The 18,802-nt window shown below is 42.3% G+C and overlaps 1 protein-coding gene across 3 annotated transcripts in view; it reads left to right on the forward strand.

The window, feature by feature from the left end:
- LOC126092467 (caspase-6-like) overlaps positions 1-18,802 on the forward strand; it is a 231,855-nt gene that overhangs the window by 77,706 nt on the left and 135,347 nt on the right. For all 3 annotated transcript variants that reach the window (XM_049908074.1, XM_049908083.1, XM_049908092.1), the window contains exon 4: positions 12,285-12,457. In XM_049908074.1, coding sequence (XP_049764031.1) covers positions 12,285-12,457 — 173 coding nt within the window. The remainder of the gene's footprint in view (positions 1-12,284; positions 12,458-18,802) is intronic.

Consider the following 18,802-nt stretch of genomic DNA (forward strand, 5'->3'; position numbering starts at 1 on the left):
AGGTTCGGGGTTGCACACTTCTCTCCTTAGACTCTGTTGCTCATTCTCGGACCAGAATTCGTCCAAGAAGGCTTGTTCGAACTGTTCAAACGTAAGGCACCGCCGTTTCATAGCGGCACCCCACTTAGCTGCTCGTCCTCTCATGAGATTGGTGACGTATCTGATTTTATTGACTTCTGACCAACTACGTGGAAAAACACCGTCAAATGATCTAATAAACACTTTGTGCTTGTCCTCTCTGGAAAATGTCTGGAAATACCCATGCCTTACAAACGTGTCATCGGCCATGCCAGTTGGCGTAACTGTATTGATGTGATTTATGTCACCTGCTACTCTAGGTGTCGTACCGTAATATTGCTCGTTTGGTGGAAATGAAAGCGGCACATTGTAATTTTGACTTGAAATAGGAGATTCCACAATAGGTGTTCTGTCTGTGTCATTAACCATGGTTTTAGCTGTTTTGTCGTTCCCTAACGATGCGTTTGCACCAATCGCCAAACACAGCACAACATTGTCTCGTAATTTTGTCATTTCGTCTTCTATGTGTTTTGTCTCGTATTTAACATGTGTCTTTGTTTTTGAAAGTATGTCCAGATAGTCGTCACACAATTTACATTCATGTACAATTCTTTCGGCCATGTTGGTGTCGTTGGTTAGTGACGCGAGGTCCGCTCGGTCTTCTAATTTTTCTAGCTTTTCTTTGAGGTGGGTTTGTTCAAGAACTACCATTGTGAGCTGTTGGGTAATATTTCCCACTTCTTCAGTCAGCTTTTCTTGGGTGGAGCTAGCTGAAGTGCGGGCCTGAGCTAGCTCTTCCACACGGGTGTTCACTTCCTGCTGCACATTAACTATTTGAGTTAACTGATTCTCGCATCGGGTGATATTGTTTTTTGTTTCATGTGTGAATGTAACCAAAGTTTCTTCCTGTTTAGTGACTCGGTCGGACAATGTCTCAAATCACTGGCTGAGCTGTTGAGTGGTGTTATTTAATTCTGTCATCTGTTTTGTCGTTTGTTCAAAATTTTCGGTCATAGTATGGTTTAATATGTCAATTTTCTGACTAACGTCTCGTTTCATGTCTCCAAATAACTCTAACAGTCGGTCCAGTTTGTCAGTTTCCTGTGTCCGATTTGTGTCACATTGCTGAATTTGTCTCATATTCGGTTCTGACATTCATGTTAACAATGGCGCTGACGGTCTAGTCTCGCGTCCATTCCACATTTCGTCATTTAAAGTCGCCATCTGTGTATTATCACAAATGTTGCAAGTTTGAGGCAAAATCATTGCATTGATCTGTGAACTCGTCCATGGAGGGAAACGCGGACTTTCTTGTTGGTTGAACGATGAATCTACTTCACTTAACTCATCTGCCGAAACTATCTCTACCTTACCGCGTTCCATTGTAATAGGATGTATAATCATAAGTCAAAAATGGAATAATATAAGTCTGATTAATAAAGATTTGACTCAAATTTAGGTTGAAATATTTTCTCGTCAATGTAAATGATCGCTCTATTGCAAACAATGGTTGAGAAAGATGCCGCGCAGGGCGGACAAAATTTTTCGTAACAAATGACTGTTTGGCGGTCAATTTCATGATCTTCATATGCTACAACAATACTATAATTACCACAAACTACAATAGAGATAGATAATTTTGGAAAAATCTAGAAGAAAACTACAGGATGTGTGGAAAGGGAAAAATGGATTCTGGAGTTGGCTATTGAATGTTTGAATGAAACATAATTGTGTGACTCACCATTAAATTTTCTGTCCTGCAGCGGCTGATCAATCACTTCTGCGTAAATCGTATTCGTCAAAATATCGATTTTCTTAACACATCTCTATCGGATAATCACCAAAAGGTCTCAAAATAACAGTTTTGCCTCAATATATACCATGCAAAGAAAAACAGATTGAATTAGTTACAAAAATTCTTTACAATATTGTTGTATGATCATTTGCTTAGGTACAATAAGGTTGGTCTTTTAGTTACCATTTAAACTTCAGGATTTTTGGTTATTCTCTGTTGGGAAAAAATACAAATTAAAGTTTCAAATTTGCTCAAAAACGACACATCCGAAAATTGCGTCCTGTCGTGGGAGCCAGTTGTAGTGGTTAATAAAAAAGAAAAAAGAGAAGAAAAGAAAAGAAAAGAAGAGGTGGGAAGAAATGGTGAATAAAAAGGGAGTTTTAAAATCGTAAATGACCATGAAAAAGGGAAAGAATGAAATGCAAATCGGACTTCATATTACAGAAAAGCTATCGGACTTCGTGATTCGGAAAAGCTTTCGTTGGGGTGGTCCTTGTGGCGTTTCTGAGCAAAAGTTAAACCAATTTCCACTACAAAAATTATTGGAAAAGAACAGAGAATAACAAAATGTAACTGACAGGGGGAAATGTTGTAGATAGGAGTTCATCCTTTACCATGTTAACATGTCTTCTTTCGTGCGGCGTCCAGGTCTTCAAAAATCTCCTACTTCATTTCTGCGTGAAAAGTCTGCTCCGAAATCTTGCAATAAGTTTCATTGTCCAGGAATTTCTAATGTATACAAAACTGTCTTGATATTAAATGCAATTTATTTTACGTTGCTTCCCTCATCCAAATGTCATAACAACTTCCACAATATGTCTACACATTAATAAGTTTTTTTCATCTTCATCAGATCACGTCTACATTAAGTTTCCGCTCTCGAGAGACAATAGACGGATAGAAAAAAAAAGTTACAATTTTAGTATTTTCTCTGCCGTCGAGCGCTCATACCGCTGCGACGGTATAATTTATATCTGAGGGAACAAGTATAGCGCGGCGAAATTAAAAGTCCCGCTACACTCTACATTCCTATACCTGTTAGTTAACAGTCTTAGGATGTTGTAGCTGTGCGGACGACCAAGAATGTAGCCGACAACAATGCTGAGCTGCTGTTGTTGCTGCTGCTGCTGTTTGAGTCTTCTCCAGAGCCACGGATAAATGCGGTATAGGCAATAGCTAGAATAGCAGCTTCCTCCGCCTGTCCAATCCGACCGCACTCTCAATACTCGCCGGTTAACGAATCAGGTGCGTCTACACTGGCGAGAGCATAGCTGCACACCGTGTCGGCGGGAGCGCCCTATAAACTCTTCCACACTCTTTCATCACTCGAGCTACGCTGCTTCCTCTCTTTCGCAAAGCAACAGAGACTCTACACACGTGAAGATTAACAACAGCACCGCTACTGCCATTTCGTCGTTGCTATCGATACATTTAAATAAAGTTCGCTTGGATACCACCCAGAAATTTACAATATTTTCATTTACAATCGATTACACAGGGTGGTCCATTGATCGTGACCGGGCCAAATATCTCACGAAATAAGCGTCAAACGAAAAAACTACGAAGAACGAAACTTGTCTAGCTTGAGGGGGGAACCAGATGGCGCTATGGTTGGCCCGCTAGATGCCATAGGTCGGACGGATATCAACTGCGTTTTTTTAAATAGGAACCCCCATTTTTATTACATATTCGTGTAGTACGTAAAGAAATACGAATGTTTTAGTTGGACAACTCTTTTCGCTTTGTGATAGATGGCACTGTCATAGTAGCAAACGCACAAGTACGTGGTATCACCTAACATTCCGCCAGTGCGGACGGTATTTGCTTCGTGATACATTACCCGTGTTAAAATGGACCGTTTACCAATTGCGGAAAAAGTCGATATCGTGTTGACGTATGGCTATTGTGATCAAAATGCCCAGCGGGCGTGTGCTATGTATGCTGCTCGGTATCCTGGACATCATCATCCAAGTGTCCGGACCGTTCGCCGGATACTTACGTTATTTAAGGAAACAGGAAGTGTTGAGCCACATGTGAAAGGTCAACCACGACTGCAACAAATGATGATGCCCAAGTAGGTGTTTTAGCTGCTGTCGCGGCTAATCAGCACATCAGTAGCAGACAAATTACGCGAGAATCGGGAATCTCAAAAACGTCGGTGTTGAGAATGCTACATCAACAGCCATTGCACCCGTACCATATTTCTATGCACCGGGAATTGCATGGCGACGACTTTGAACGTCGTGTACAGTTCTGCCACTGGGCACAAGAGAAATTACAGGACGATGACAGATTTTTTGCACGCGTTCAATTTAGCGAGGAAGCGTCAGTCACCAACAGCGGTAACGTAAACTGGCATAATATGCACTACTGGGCAACGGAAAATCCACGATGGCTGCGACAAGTGGATCATCAGCGACCTTGGCGGGTTAATGTATGGTGCGGCATTATGGGAGGAAGGATAATTGGCCCCCATTTATGTCGTTACACGCATTGCCAAATGCATTGAGGTTGACGGACATCATTTTGAGCATTTATTGCATTAATGTGGTATTTACAGGTAATTACGCTGTAACAGCATGCGTTCTCAGACATGATAAGTTCACAAAGGTACATGTATCACATTGGAACGACCGAAATAAAATTTTCAAACGTACCTACGTTCTGTATTTTAGTTTAAAAAACCTACCTGTTACTAACTGTTCGTCTAAAATTGTGAGCCATATGTTTGTGACTATTACAGCGCCATATATCACAAAGCGAAAAAAGTATTCCAACTAAAACATTCATATTTCTTTACGTACTACACGAATATGTAATAAAAAATGGGGGTTCCTATTAAGAAAAAACGCAGTTGATATCCATTTGAGCTATGGCAGCGCCATCTAGAGGGCTTCCCCCTTCAAGCTAGACAAGTTTTGTTCTTTGTAGTTTTTTCGTTTGACACTTATTTTGTGAGATATTTCGTCCGGTCACGATCAGTGGACCACTCTGTATAAGTCAGAAATAATGCACAAGTACATCGATTACTTAGTAAATACAGTTTCTGTAATACAGATTACAGCTTCAGAATCAGAAGTACAGTACCAGTTATCAACGACTATTAAACACCGAAAATTTTTGGATGGTGCACAAGGTATCTTATCTGTATTTTCGGTGTTACAAGTGCTGTATGGACTGGAAAGTTGTGTCGCACAGTTCGCGAATTTCGAGATGGCAGAGTTAGCGGTGCAACACGCCTGCATTTTAATTTTGAATGAAACTCAAGAAACCCTTTAAGGAGACACGCCAAATGGTGCAGGTAGCCTATGGTAATGAGTGCTTAAAGTGGTACTCCGTGTTACGAATGGTTCACAGGGTTTAAAAATGGCCGGACGGGAATGAAAGATGACCTTCGTTCAGGACGCCCATCGACATCTACCGACGACGCTCATATCAGGAACTTCAACGAAAATGTGCGGGCCAGTTGAAGACTGACTGTCCGAGAGATTTCAGAAGAATGTAACATTTCAGTTGGGTCATGTCATGAAATCCTGACACAGCATCTTGGAATGGATCATGTTGCCGCCAATTTCGTCCCACGGCTCATGAGTCAAGACCAGATATACATTCACCTTGTAATCTGTGTAGAGTTTTTGGATCGCGCAAATGAGAACGACATGTTGCTTAAGAGAACCATAACTGGTGACGAAACGTGAATCTACGTTTATGATGGTGAGACCAAGGTTCAATCTTCACAATATGTCGGGAAAGGTTCTCCAAGACCAAAAATGCTTTCCAGGTCTGATCAAATGTCACTGCCATAGTTTTCTTTCACTTTGAAGGATTAGTTCATCATGAATTCGTGCCACGGGGACAAACTGTTAATCGATGGTGTGTGTGTGTGTGTGTGTGTGTGTGTGTGTGTGTGTGCGTGTGTGTGTGTGTGTGTGTGTGTGTGTGTATGTGTTGAACCAGGGACCTAGAAACAACGGAGAGAGATCGTCCCCACTGTAGCACTCAGTGGTTCACAACCCCACAACAGGCTACAGCAGTCCACTCACCCCACCGCCGCCCCACACCGAAACCAGGGTTATTGTGCGGTTCGGGGCCACCAGTGGACCCCCCTGGGAACGTCTCATACCAGACAAATGTAACCCTAAATGTCTATGTGCTAGAGTAATTATGGTGTACGTGAACGTGGAGACAGTGTTTGTGCAGCAATCGCTGGAAAGTGTAACTGAGGCGGAGTAAGGGGAACCAGCCCGCATTCGCCGAGGCAGACGGAAAACCATCTTAAGCGGGGTAGGACGTCAAACGGGCCGACTTGGAGCAGTAGAGGCACCACAGGACATTTCAATTTCCACTGTCTATACTTTTACAAATAAATTTATAAAACTTTGTTAGCATGACCAGGAAGGATTCAGAATTCACACTCTTAGCAGTGTAAGTTGTAAAACATAAGGATCTAATTTTTTTTACATGTGAAATTTCATCATTTTTTTCATTTACTAATGGCAGTATTTGTTGCTATAGGTACACTTTTCTTCATAACTAAGAGAGATTCTTCGATGAATTTTGCACAGCATACAAACCATACTTAAAGGTGTATGGAACTCTAGAATTTTCCAAATCTATTAAAAACTATGGTAAAAATTGAGGTAATTAACTACTAAATTTGAGTTTTTTTCTAAACATGAAATTTAAAATACAACAGCTCGTTCGTTTTTTCATAAATACATTCTAGAGTTTCGTACACCTGTAAGTATGGTATGTATGCTGTGCAAAATTCGTCAAAGAATCTCTCTAACTTATGAAGAAAAGCGTACCTATGGTAACAAATGCAGCCTTTAGTAAGTGAAAAAATGATGAAATTTCACACGTAAAAAAAAATATTTTGTAATGTTTTGGAACTTCCACCGCAATGAGTGTGAATCCTGAATTCTTCCTGGTCATGCTGACAAAGTTTTATGAATTTATTTGTAAAAGTATAGACACTGGAAATTAAAATTTCCTGTGATGCCTTTCCTGCTCCAAGTCGGCCCGTTTGACGTCCTGCCCCCTTAAAACCATCCACAGACTGGCCGGCACTTGACACTAATCCGCCGGGCGGATTCGTGCCGGGGACCGGCATGCCTTCCCGCTCGGGAAGCAGCGCGTTAGACAGCGTGGCAGTTTAATCGCTTCGCTGGCACTATCGGGACGTTTTCGACGCTTGCAGGAAAATGTGAGAAGGAATCAGCCTGAAATGCGGCGAGACAATTCGTGGTTCTTGCATGAGGATTGTAACTTCCCCCTCACTTATCGACCTTAATGGCAGTGAAAAATTAAACCGCGTGCACCTAATGGAAATTTGGGAAAAGCAATCGTCACCGAAGTCAATTTGTCGGTAAAGAGGAAGGAAAGGGTTACATCTAAATGAAAGGAAAAATGCAAATGAAATTGGTGGAAATTAATTTTGAGAAAAGGGTCAAATTAATAAAGAAAGTAAATGTGCAGTCGTTACGTTAACAATTAATTGGCGTTAATTAGATATTTGAGATTTGGGGAAAATTACGGTCGCCAGTCCTATGAACAACTACTATAGTAACTGAAAATGAAAGATTAATGCACATATAATTAGCACTAAAAGCGTGGCAACTGAAGGTTGACACGTGTTGTGTGAAATCTGAATGTTTGTCAGAAGTAATAAATTTCGCTACACTCTGACTTAATTTAGCAAAGGAATTAATAAAACTGGAAAACTGAAAGTTAATTTAGTGACTGAAATTAATAGTGAACTTTGTTTCTGAAGCACTTCGAAATTCAATAAAATAAGGTTAGTCTTGGGCTACCTCAACAATCAATTCAAAAGCTACTTGAATCCACGCAATTTAGAAATAAGAGATTTAACTTTGAACTTGAATTAAATGATTCTGAACAATTAACAATAGTAAAATTTAGTACGTACCAAGCTGAGCTGCAGTCACAGTGTAGGGAAGCAGCCTACTCACGCTGTAGTAAATTCACATCAGTCTTTCGATTGTGTGCCAGCCAGTCTGCTGTAACTAGCTCTGACGTCATAAATGTTGCGCAATACTTTAAAAATCAAGCAAATAACCTAAAACATTTCTAGCATGTCAGGAGTAATACTAAATTAATGTGTGTTGAATATCAGTTCCATAACTTTAACCATTTTCGAAATTTGGACGTTTTTCTGTAAAAATCATTGGCGCAACAGAAAAGAGCTAGAGAGTTATAAATTTATATGTAGATTCATCTTTCATAATAATTTAATAAAAACAGTACTTTGGATTTCACAAATTAAAATTTTAGTGGAAATTAATGATTTTCTGGTTTTCGTCTTAAAACTTAAGGAAGCAAGATAGATTAAGTAGGCTAATAAATAAGGCTAGGATATTTATATTTAAGTAGAACGGAGATCCGCTATCACCATAAGGATGTGAGAAGTTTCACTTGAATACCTATAAAACTATAGCGATAGCGTATCTCCAAAGGGCCAGTTCAGAGCTCGTCTACTGCGTGCAGTGTAATTAAATTAATTCTCTCGCCCAAAATATTTAACTCAGCCACATCAAAATTTTATTATGATTACTTACCTGTGTGCTGAATGCACATTTAAATTAAGAGCTTCATCGGCCATCAGCAAAAGAAGCTATGATTTATTCAATAACTTCAAGTGGTGCATTACTAGCCCAGCGGCTAGTCGGGAGAGCCGATTTGATCAGCCGTCCGCACCGCGGCTTTATATATAAGAACTTTGCGCGAGGAAGCAAGGCCCCAGTTCTCTCCAGACGCTGAATAGCACGCCATATGTGTCGGGAGTCGCGTCGCGTCGGTATCATTGCTACAAACAGCCTCGGATGCCGTATGAAGTTACTCGGGATACGTGTAACCATGAAATCATTTTCAAGTGAAGTGTTAATTCTGGGTGGACTTTAATTATCGATCTTCAGTTTGCGTATGTCGTATTTTCACGTGCCGCCGCGGGACAGACATTCTACCAATTATTTAGCGTGGCGTTTGATGAAACTAATCATCAAATTATGGCGAGCATTCATTTAAATATTTAATTTGGACAGTTATAGTTGCATCAGCGCATTAGACTCTGAACTGCTCTGTTAGTCAGATTGTGTGGATTCTTTGTTTTATCTGTGATTTTCAGAATATAGAGAAAGTTTTTTCACGATAGTTTTTGATTATACATCCCAGACAATCTCCTAATTCCTCAGAGCTATAAGCTGTAACTATAAGTGTATTCTCAGATGAAGTGGGCACTAGCAATTCTAATTACAGGCTTCACGTTTTGCTAATCACTTTCTGGTTGCCAATATTGTAGTTAGAGAGCCAGTGTTGAGAACGGCGAAAGACAGCATAAATAACATTCTAAATAATAGGAACATTTTAACAACGTAATTCCACCCGCCGCCGCACATATAGCTAATCGGCCGGGAAATGCAGTGTTTCTCCATTCAAACATTTATACAACAATTACATTCCACCAGCCGCCCCACAACAGGTAAGCTAAAATATGGTAACAAAACTCGCACTCTTCATTCGTGCTTGTGTAATCTACGAGGGCAGTTCAATAAGTAATGCAACACACTTTTTTCTCGGCCAATTTTGGTTGAAAAAACCGGAAATTTCTTGTGGAATATTTTCAAACATTCCCGCTTCGTCTCGTATAGTTTCATTGACTTCTGACAGGTGGCAGCGCTGTACGGAGCTGTTAAAATGGCGTCTGTAACGGATGTGCGTTGCAAACAACGGGCAGTGATCGAGTTTCTTTTGGCGGAAAACCAGGGCATCTCAGATATTCATAGGCGCTTGCAGAATGTCTACGGTGATCTGGCAGTGGACAAAAGCACGGTGAGTCGTTGGGCAAAGCGTGTGTCATCATCGCCGCAAGGTCAAGCAAGACTGTCTGATCTCCCGCGTGCGGGCCGGCCGTGCACAGCTGTGACTCCTGCAATGGCGGAGCGTGCGAACACACTTGTTCGAGATGATTGACGGATCACCACCAAACAACTCAGTGCTCAACTTGACATCTCTGTTGGAAGTGCTGTCACAATTGTTCACCAGTTGGGATATTCAAAGGTTTGTTCCCGCTGGGTCCCTCGTTGTCTAACCGAACACCATAAAGAGCAAAGGAGAACCATCTGTGCGGAATTGCTTGCTCGTCATGTGGCTGAGAGTGACAATTTCTTGTCAAAGATTGTTACAGGCGATGAAACATGGGTTCATCACTTCGAACCTGAAACAAAACGGCAATCAATGGAGTGGCGCCACACCCACTCCCCTACCAAGAAAAAGTTTAAAGCCATACCCTCAGCCGGTAAAGTCATGGTTACGGTCTTCTGGGACGCTGAAGGGGTTATTCTGTTCGATGTCTTTCCCCATGGTCAAACGATCAACTCTGAAGTGTATTGTGCTACTCTTCAGAAATTGAAGAAACGACTTCAGCGTGTTCGTAGGCACAAAAATCTGAACGAACTTCTCCTTCTTCATGACAACGCAAGACCTCACACAAGTCTTCGCACCCGAGAGGAGCTCACAAAACTTCAGTGGACTGTTCTTCCTCATGCACCCTACAGCCCCGATCTCGCACCGTCGGATTTCCATATGTTTGGCCCAATGAAGGACGCAATCCGTGGGAGGCACTACGCGGATGATGAAGAAGTTATTGATGCAGTACGACGTTGGCTCCGACATCGACCAGTGGAATGGTACCGTGCAGGCATACAGGCCCTCATTTCAAGGTGGCGTAAGGCCGTAGCATTGAATGGAGATTATGTTGAAAAATAGTGTTGTGTAGCTAAAAGATTGGGGAATAACCTGGTGTATTTCAATGCTGAATAAAACAACCCCTGTTTCAGAAAAAAAATGTGTTGCATTACTTATTGAACTGCCCTCGTAAATACTGTAGCCAGCTATGAATATTTTAACTGAACTTTGAAATTAAAGCAGTGAAATCGAATGATATTACTTTAATGCTGACGTATGAATTTCAACGACACTTGGGTTCATTCCGGAAAAGCAAGGGACCCTGTGTGGTAATGCAATTGGGACAATGAGCAACAAAGTTTCATGCTAATTTGCTGTATTTTTGTGATGCAACAGTTTGAAAAGCTGATTTCTGCCATACAGTTCTAAAACTTTACGTGCTTTTAGTCGTCCTAGTTGCTTGATTAAAGGTTTGAAGTCATCGATCGAGGAGGTGGCGACAGTCACTCATTGTCGGCTGTCGCTGTTGCAGAAGCTGGATGTTGGCGTGCCTTCTTCTCGACACGGTCACCAGGCAAAACGGGCTCTTGATGTGTGCCTGCTAATGTTTCTCGTCCGCGACACCGTGTCAGAAATTATCATAGCCAGTCGAGCGCAATTACACGCTGCCAAACCCCGAAAGCGCGGCAACTCGTGGGAGCGTCACACAACACACCTGCTCCACAGCCCTACTCCAGCCAGACTCTCTCTGCCCGCGCTCCATGTGGTAGAGTTAACACTACCAAAGATCCTAAACACTTTGGTTCTCCACACGACCTATCGATGTAATCGTTCGATAGCATAGTTTTCCCTAGGCCAGACCCAGCAGAAAAATACAAATAATATTTACAAAACAAACCAATTATACATCGATACACACACACACACACACACACACACACACACAGTAAAACAGTTACAATATATAAAGACACAGAAATGTCATATCTTCAGGTAACAAAATAAGGAAAAAAATGTATAGTACAATAGATGGAAATAGGAGGATATGCATTTCCGGCATTACAGGATAACGCACCCGCATATTCACCCCTGTTGGGGCATGACTATTGCACAGAAAACGAAATTACTGTGCTGCCTCATCGTCCGCACTTTCCAGACCTGGCACCTCTGGACGAATTCCTTTTCTTTCCAAAGTTGAAAGGTAGAAGATTTGCAACTATAGACGAAATAAAAGAAAATTCGCAGACGGCGCTTCGCGCATTCCAGCAAGTGGCATGCCAGGACTGCTTCCGGATATGGAAACAGCGTTGGGAGCGGTGGATCAATTGTGGAGAACATTTCGAAGGAGACCATTCACAATAAGTAAAAGGTAAGCGTAGAAAAAAATTGTGGACAAATTTCTGGAGTTTTCTGAACAGATCTGGTACATCCTCTCTCAAATGCTGTTAACTGAGTATATCACTCACGTGCCTGTCTGCGAGGCGTACCGTCCAACTGAGTATACGGATGAAATTTGCAGAGTTGATGCCCTGGTATCGACATATACCCTGTTTACTTTCCTGCCAGCTGTGCAGTGAAATTGTGCTGAAGCGTCATAGACCGCTAAAGTTAACAATGTTGCATTCTCCGTTGATACATGTATGATTATCGGTTCGTGACAAACTTGTGTAACTTCTTTGTCTTGAGTATTTTTTGTCTTAAAGTGTAAATGAAAATTAAATGAGGACAGTGACATTTCGCCGTAACGTAAGTATGTCTGTGGTTACAGTGGCCGAGGAGGACCACGTCAACTGCGTTGCAGTGGCTGTGCTTTCGCATGGCGGGGCGAATAATGTGCTGTTTGCAAAAGACCAGGAGTATCATGTCAGCGACCTGCTGGAACCTTTCAGACCCGCTCAGTGCCCACGCCTTGTTGGGAAACCCAAACTCTTCTTCATACAGGTAGGTCGATAAATGCACTCTAAGTGCATTTGCATGTCTTGGTAGCTGTTCATATCCTGTGGAATCTTCCGGTTTGTTGGTGTGAAATCAGTTTGATTCATAGTAGCAGCTAGTTTCACGATTATCACGTTATGTATTAAGGCAGTCTGGGGAGAAATGATACAAAATTCAGGAGAACGAAGGAGACAAAAATGGCAGTTCCCGACAAGCAGAAACCAAATTGTAGTCAGTTTTTAACATGGATCGCCGCACTATTTCGCACGTTCCGGCCTCTCTTCGAGCTCTTACTAGAGTTCTTCTCAGTATCCTGTAGATTCCGGTACTCCAGATCTGGCGTACGCACCGTCCGCCACCTCCATATACGTTCGTCTGTCTGAAAGGCCTTATGATCATACACTATGGTCACTAAAATTGCTACACCACGAAGATGACGTGCTACAGATGCGAAATTTAACTGATTGGAAGAAGATACTGTGATATGCAAATGATAAGCTTTTCAGAACATTCACACAAGGTTGGCGCCGGTGGCGACACCTATTGCTCACATGAGGAAAGTTTCCAACCGATTTCTCATACACAAACAGCAGTTGACCGGCGTTGCCTGGTGAAACGTTGTTGTGATGCCTCGTGTAAGGAGGAGAAATGCGTACCATCACGTTACCGACTTTGATAAAGGTCGGATTGTAGACTATCGCGATTGCCGTTTATCGTATCGCGACATTGCTGCTCGCGTTGGTCAAGATCCTATGACTGTTAGCAGAATATGGAATTGGTGGATTCAGGAGGGTAATACGGAACGCCGTGCTGGATCCCAACGGCATCGTATCACTAGCAGTCGAGATGACAGGCATCTTATCCGCATGGCTGTAATGGATCGTGTAACCACATCTCGATCCCTGAGTCAACAGATGGGGACGTTTGCAAGACAACTACCATCTGCACGAACAGTTCGACGTTTGCGGCAGCATGCACTATCAGCTCGGAGACCATGGCTGCGGTTACCATTGACGCTGCATCACATACAGGAGAGCCTGCGATATTGAACTCAATGACGAACCTGGGTGCACGAATGGGAAAACGTCATTTTTTTCGGATGAATCCAGGTTCTGTTTACAGCATAATGATGGTCACATCCGTCTTTATCGACATCGTGGTGAACGCACACTGGATGCGTGTATTCGTCATCGCCATACTGGCGTATCACCCGGCGTGATGGTATGAGGTGCCATTGGTTACACGTCTAGGTCACCTCTTGTTCGCATTGACGGCACTTTGAACAGTGGACGTTACATTTCAGATGTGTTACGACCCGTGGCTCTACCCTTCATTCGATCCCTGCGAAACCCTACATTTCAGCAGGATAATGCACAACCGCATGTTGCAGGTCCTGTACGGGCCTTTCTGGATACAGAAAATTCGACTGCTGCCCTGGCCAGCACATTCTCCAGATCTCTCACCAACTTAAAACGTATGGTCAATGGTGGCCGAGCAACTGGCTCGTCACAATATGCCAGTCACTACTCTTGATGAACTGTGGTATCTTGTTGAAGCTGCATGGGCAGCTGTACCTGTACACGCCGTCCAAGCACTCTTTGACTCAATACCCAGGCGTATCAAGGCCATTATTACGGCCAGAGGTGGTTGTTCTGTGTACTTATTTTTCAGGATCTATGCACCCAAATTGTGTGAAATTGTAATCACAAGTCAGTTCTAGTATAATATATTTGTCCAATGGATACCCGTTTATCATCTGCATTTCTTCTTAGTGTAGCAATGCCCAGTAGTGTACAACCGCCTAAAGGGCTTGAAATGTTACGTGATGTGGTTGGTGTCTGTGAAAGTACTTGTTTTAGTATAGTTGTGGTTCCTCTCAGCCGTTTCCATCCACTTAGCCCCACCCAAAACACCAACTCGGCTTGTTCCCGACATAAATGACGGACCATTTTGCTGCTTACAGCACGCTGTGTTAGTCACACAGCCTGCAACACACAAAGAACACACGGCACGTGGTCAGAGGAACTTTCAATCATCAGCGCTATTTACCGTGGCAATGATGCATTTCTGGACACAAGTTTATGGCGCCTTTCATCCTCTATTTCCAGTCAGGAATCCGTAATCGATCATTTAAAGCTTTATCGATGGCCACGCAGGAAATTAAACTAACCCGAAAACTGTTGTAAAAATATTTGTCAGAAAAAGCCACCTAATTTCTAACGAACAGATGATGTTTTTCTGCATATTCGTAAAAAAAATTACTATGCTATCTTGTAGAAAATTTATTTTAGTACAAAACAAGATAAGTTCGTCAGTTTCCATATAGGACTGAAATGTTGATAATATTTTGTCGTGCACACATTGTTTTGCAGTTCTACTTATTTCAGACAATTATATTCATACTTAATTCAGATTGGTTGTTGCAAAATTATTCACGTGAGGTTTTCTAGCGATGGTTTCTTAGTTTTCAATTTTTAGTGATGCATGTTTTAAATAAACAAAGACAAAAACTTGAAAAAATAACAGGATGTGTGCTTTTCAGTAGTTTACTATTTGTTGTGTGAATCGCTCACCCTGCACTATAGTAAGGTTTTAAGCAAGTTTATTTATGTAACATATTTGTATCGTAAAGTTATCTACATAATATGAACCATTTACATATATTATTTTTATCATACAAGGTATATCTAAAAGAATCATCCGATTTGGAATGTCTACATTTCTGAAACAAATAAACATATACAATGAATTTTGTTTTTTGACTCACGAGAAACTCAAAAAGTTTTTTTCATACCTTTTCATAGGTGTTCAATAAGTCCCCCATGAGACGTACGGCATATGTCAGTGCGGTATTCAGGTTGTTCCCACACTGCACCGAGCATGTTATGAGTTACAGCTTCCACAGTTGCTGTTATGCGATGTCTCAGTTGATTCATTGTTTGACGGAGGCACAGAAACAGTCTTTTGTAAGCCACCACAAGAAATAATCACATATAGTCAGGTCTGCTGACATTGGAGGCCAGTAATGTAAGACTGAATCAATTGGTCCAGTTTGACCGATCTGTCATTCAGTAATCCTTTGATTTAAAAATTCCCGAACACCCAGATGCCACTGTGGCACTGACGCATCCTTTTGGTAAATGAAGTAATTCGATCAGCTTCCAGCTGTGGGGAAAGAAGGTTTCCAAGCATCTCGAAATATGTGCTACCTGTAACAGTGTTCTCGGCAAAGAAAAAATGGACCATACACCTTTTCCTGTGAAACTGCACGAAACACATTAACTTTTGGAGAGTCACTCTCATGTTTTACTGCTTCATGTGGTTGTTCCGTATCCCATATTCTCATTTTCTGATGGTTCACCTTTCCATTTAAATGGAATGTTGCCTCGTTACTAAACGCTAAAAGTGGAAGAAAGTTGTCACCCTTTATCTTGCCAAGAACGAAATTACGTAACTTCACACGTTGTTGTCTGTCACCTTCACGAAGAGCTTGCAGCAGCTAATTTTGTTTGGTTTCATGTGTAAACGTCGACGCAATATACGCCACACGGACATCGGGTGCTTGTTGAGCTCTCGAGCTGCACGGTGAACGGATTTCTGCTGACTATTTGTGAAACGATAGCGGATGCGTTCGACGTCTGTGTCAGACAATCGGGGACGGCTCGGCGATTGGCCTTTACACAAACAACTTGTTTCTTGGAATCGTTCATGCCATCGTCTAACGCTCTGTGCCTACAGGGGGATCCACACGATGCTTAGTATGAAAGTTGCGCTGAACAGTTATTACTGACACGCACTGCGCAAAACGTACAACACAAAACGCTTTCTGTTGTCCCGACACCATCTTTACTAGAACTGAAGTGGGCGCACACCGCTACCACCTCGCGGGAACCATGTAAAACACGAGAGTTTGCTATTCACGCACATATCTCAAATAACGAATAGTTATCATTTTTATATACCCTGTGTACTTCACGCAGTACTTAATATTTAGTTCGGTATCGTGTTCATGTTTTCTGTTATTTTCTGCCCCAGGTAACTGCAGAGCAGCCAGACGAAGGATGCCGAACTCAAGCAATATGGTTCGAAAAATAATAAAAAGAATCTATACTGGGTCAGTCGACGCCCAGGTCATCAAAAATCTACATCGGTTGCCAAGCTAGGGCGGTCTAATATCAAAATTCTGGTAGAGAAGAAGTTGGAAACCAGAATGAGAAGTACTCCTACCAAAGAACAAAAAAAGGCTAAAATGTCCTCGACAGTGTTAGTGATGTAAAAGAAGGGTACTAGATTTTCGATTTATCTGATACCTTCAAAGACATTTAAATCAAAACATCTTGACATAATCGCGCTTTCTTTACGAGTTAACCCTACTCCCTCAGCGTAGCGAGGTCTCTTACTTGCATCGTGTTGGCACACTTGCATATTGCAATTTATAGGCTAAAATCCCTACTCCTGTGCCCAAAATCCAGAAGATTCGTCAACCATAGCGTACAACATATAATAGCATTGTCTGAAGAGCATACATGTAATAGCTAAAAAAGCGTTTTTTGAAGAACAGCATTTCTGGGGGTGTATCGTCCCATCCATTTTTTGATATCTGGGTGGGAGGGGGGGTGTGATGATTTTATTCCCCGAGGGCATCATTTCTCCCTCAAACTCGTCCCCTGTTTCATGCATGGAGAGGGCTGTAAGAACAAATAAGACACAAATTTATGTGCTTCTAGAGAGTTGGATGGATTTACAATAGCAAGTGTCTGAGGGTGGGGATATATCTATAATATGAAGTATCCCTGAGTGTTGATGTATGCATTCTAAACTTTAATGTCATGTTGTGTCATATAGTACGACAAAAGAAATGCCGTGCTGGATTACGCGATGGACTGTGTCATGTTGTATGACATCACATCGTGTATCACATTACTTTATTTTTTTCTGTATTGTATTTCAATTTCCCCCCCCCCCTCCCCCTTGGGGGGAGGGTGGGGGGCTGGCAGCAGCGTAATATGCTGCTCTACAGCCTACAGAAAAGTTAAAAAACATAATGAGAATATAAACAAACAAGAAAAACAGACGATAAAACGGTGACATTGTGAAAAAACTGTAAAATGGGAGATGGTTGGGAATTTAAAAAATATAAAAACACTGCGGTGGCGATGCGGATGAAGATACACAGGAAGGAGACAGGCACAATTAAAAAACATGGCGACAGTCTGGTTTCTGTTCGCACGAGATAAAAAACACAAACTAGCGACAGTATGGTGGCCGTTTGCAACACTGACAGGGACAAACAACACTGAATGCTCACTTATAATAGCAATATACAGGTGACATGGCGGCAGAGGGGGGGGGGGGGACGGAGACCCGGATCTATGAGGTGGAGAAAGGGGGAGAGGAGAGAGAAGGAAAAAAGGGGGAGCCGGAGAAAAGGAAAAAAGGAGGGATCGAAAAACACTCGGGGGAGAGGAAGGAGGCAGAGAGTGGGTAGATGGGGAAAAACAGGATGGAAGGGGGGAAGAGGATGCCCGGGGAAAGGACAGAGGAAGGGAGAGGGAGGTGAGGATCAGAGTTGATAGGAGGGATAAATGGAGGGAGAGAGGCCAAGAAGGTGCTTAAACATCAATGTAGGCCTGCGCTATGATAGTGCCACTCAAAACAGCAAGGAGTGCAAGCCCCCTCCATGAAAACCATAACCACACCAAAACACCACCGCCTCCGAACTTTTCTGTTGGCACTACACACGCTGGCAGATCTACATCTACATCCATACTCCGCAAACCACCTGATGGTGTGTGGCGGAGGGTACCTTGAGTACCTCTATCGGTTCTCCCTTCTATTCCAGTCTCATATTGTTCGTGGAAAATGAGATTGTTGGTATGCCTCTGTGTGGGCTCTAATCTCTCTCATTTTATCCTCATGGTCTCTTCGCGAGATATACGTAGGAGGGAGCAATATACTGCTTGACTCCTCGGTGAAGGTATGTTCTCGAAACTTCAACAAAATCCCGTACCGAGCTACTGAGCGTCTCTCCGGCAAAGTATTCCACTAGAGTTTATCTATCATCTCCGTAACGCTTTCGCAAATACTAAATGATCCTGTAACGAAGCGCGCTGCTCTCCGTTGGATCTTCTCTATCTCTTCTATCAACCCTATCTGGTATGGATCCCAAACCGGTGAGCAGTATTCAAGCAGTGGGTGAACAAGTGTACTGTAACCTACTTCTTTTGTTTTCGGATTGCATTTCCTTAGGATTCTTCCAATGAATCTCAGTCTGGCATCTGCTTTACCGACGATCAACTTTATATGATCATTCCATTTTAACAGCGCTCATAACCCGTGTCCTTTCACTTC

Source organism: Schistocerca cancellata, chromosome 1 (genome assembly GCF_023864275.1).
Source record: "Schistocerca cancellata isolate TAMUIC-IGC-003103 chromosome 1, iqSchCanc2.1, whole genome shotgun sequence".
Lineage (NCBI taxonomy): Eukaryota > Metazoa > Arthropoda > Insecta > Orthoptera > Acrididae > Schistocerca > Schistocerca cancellata.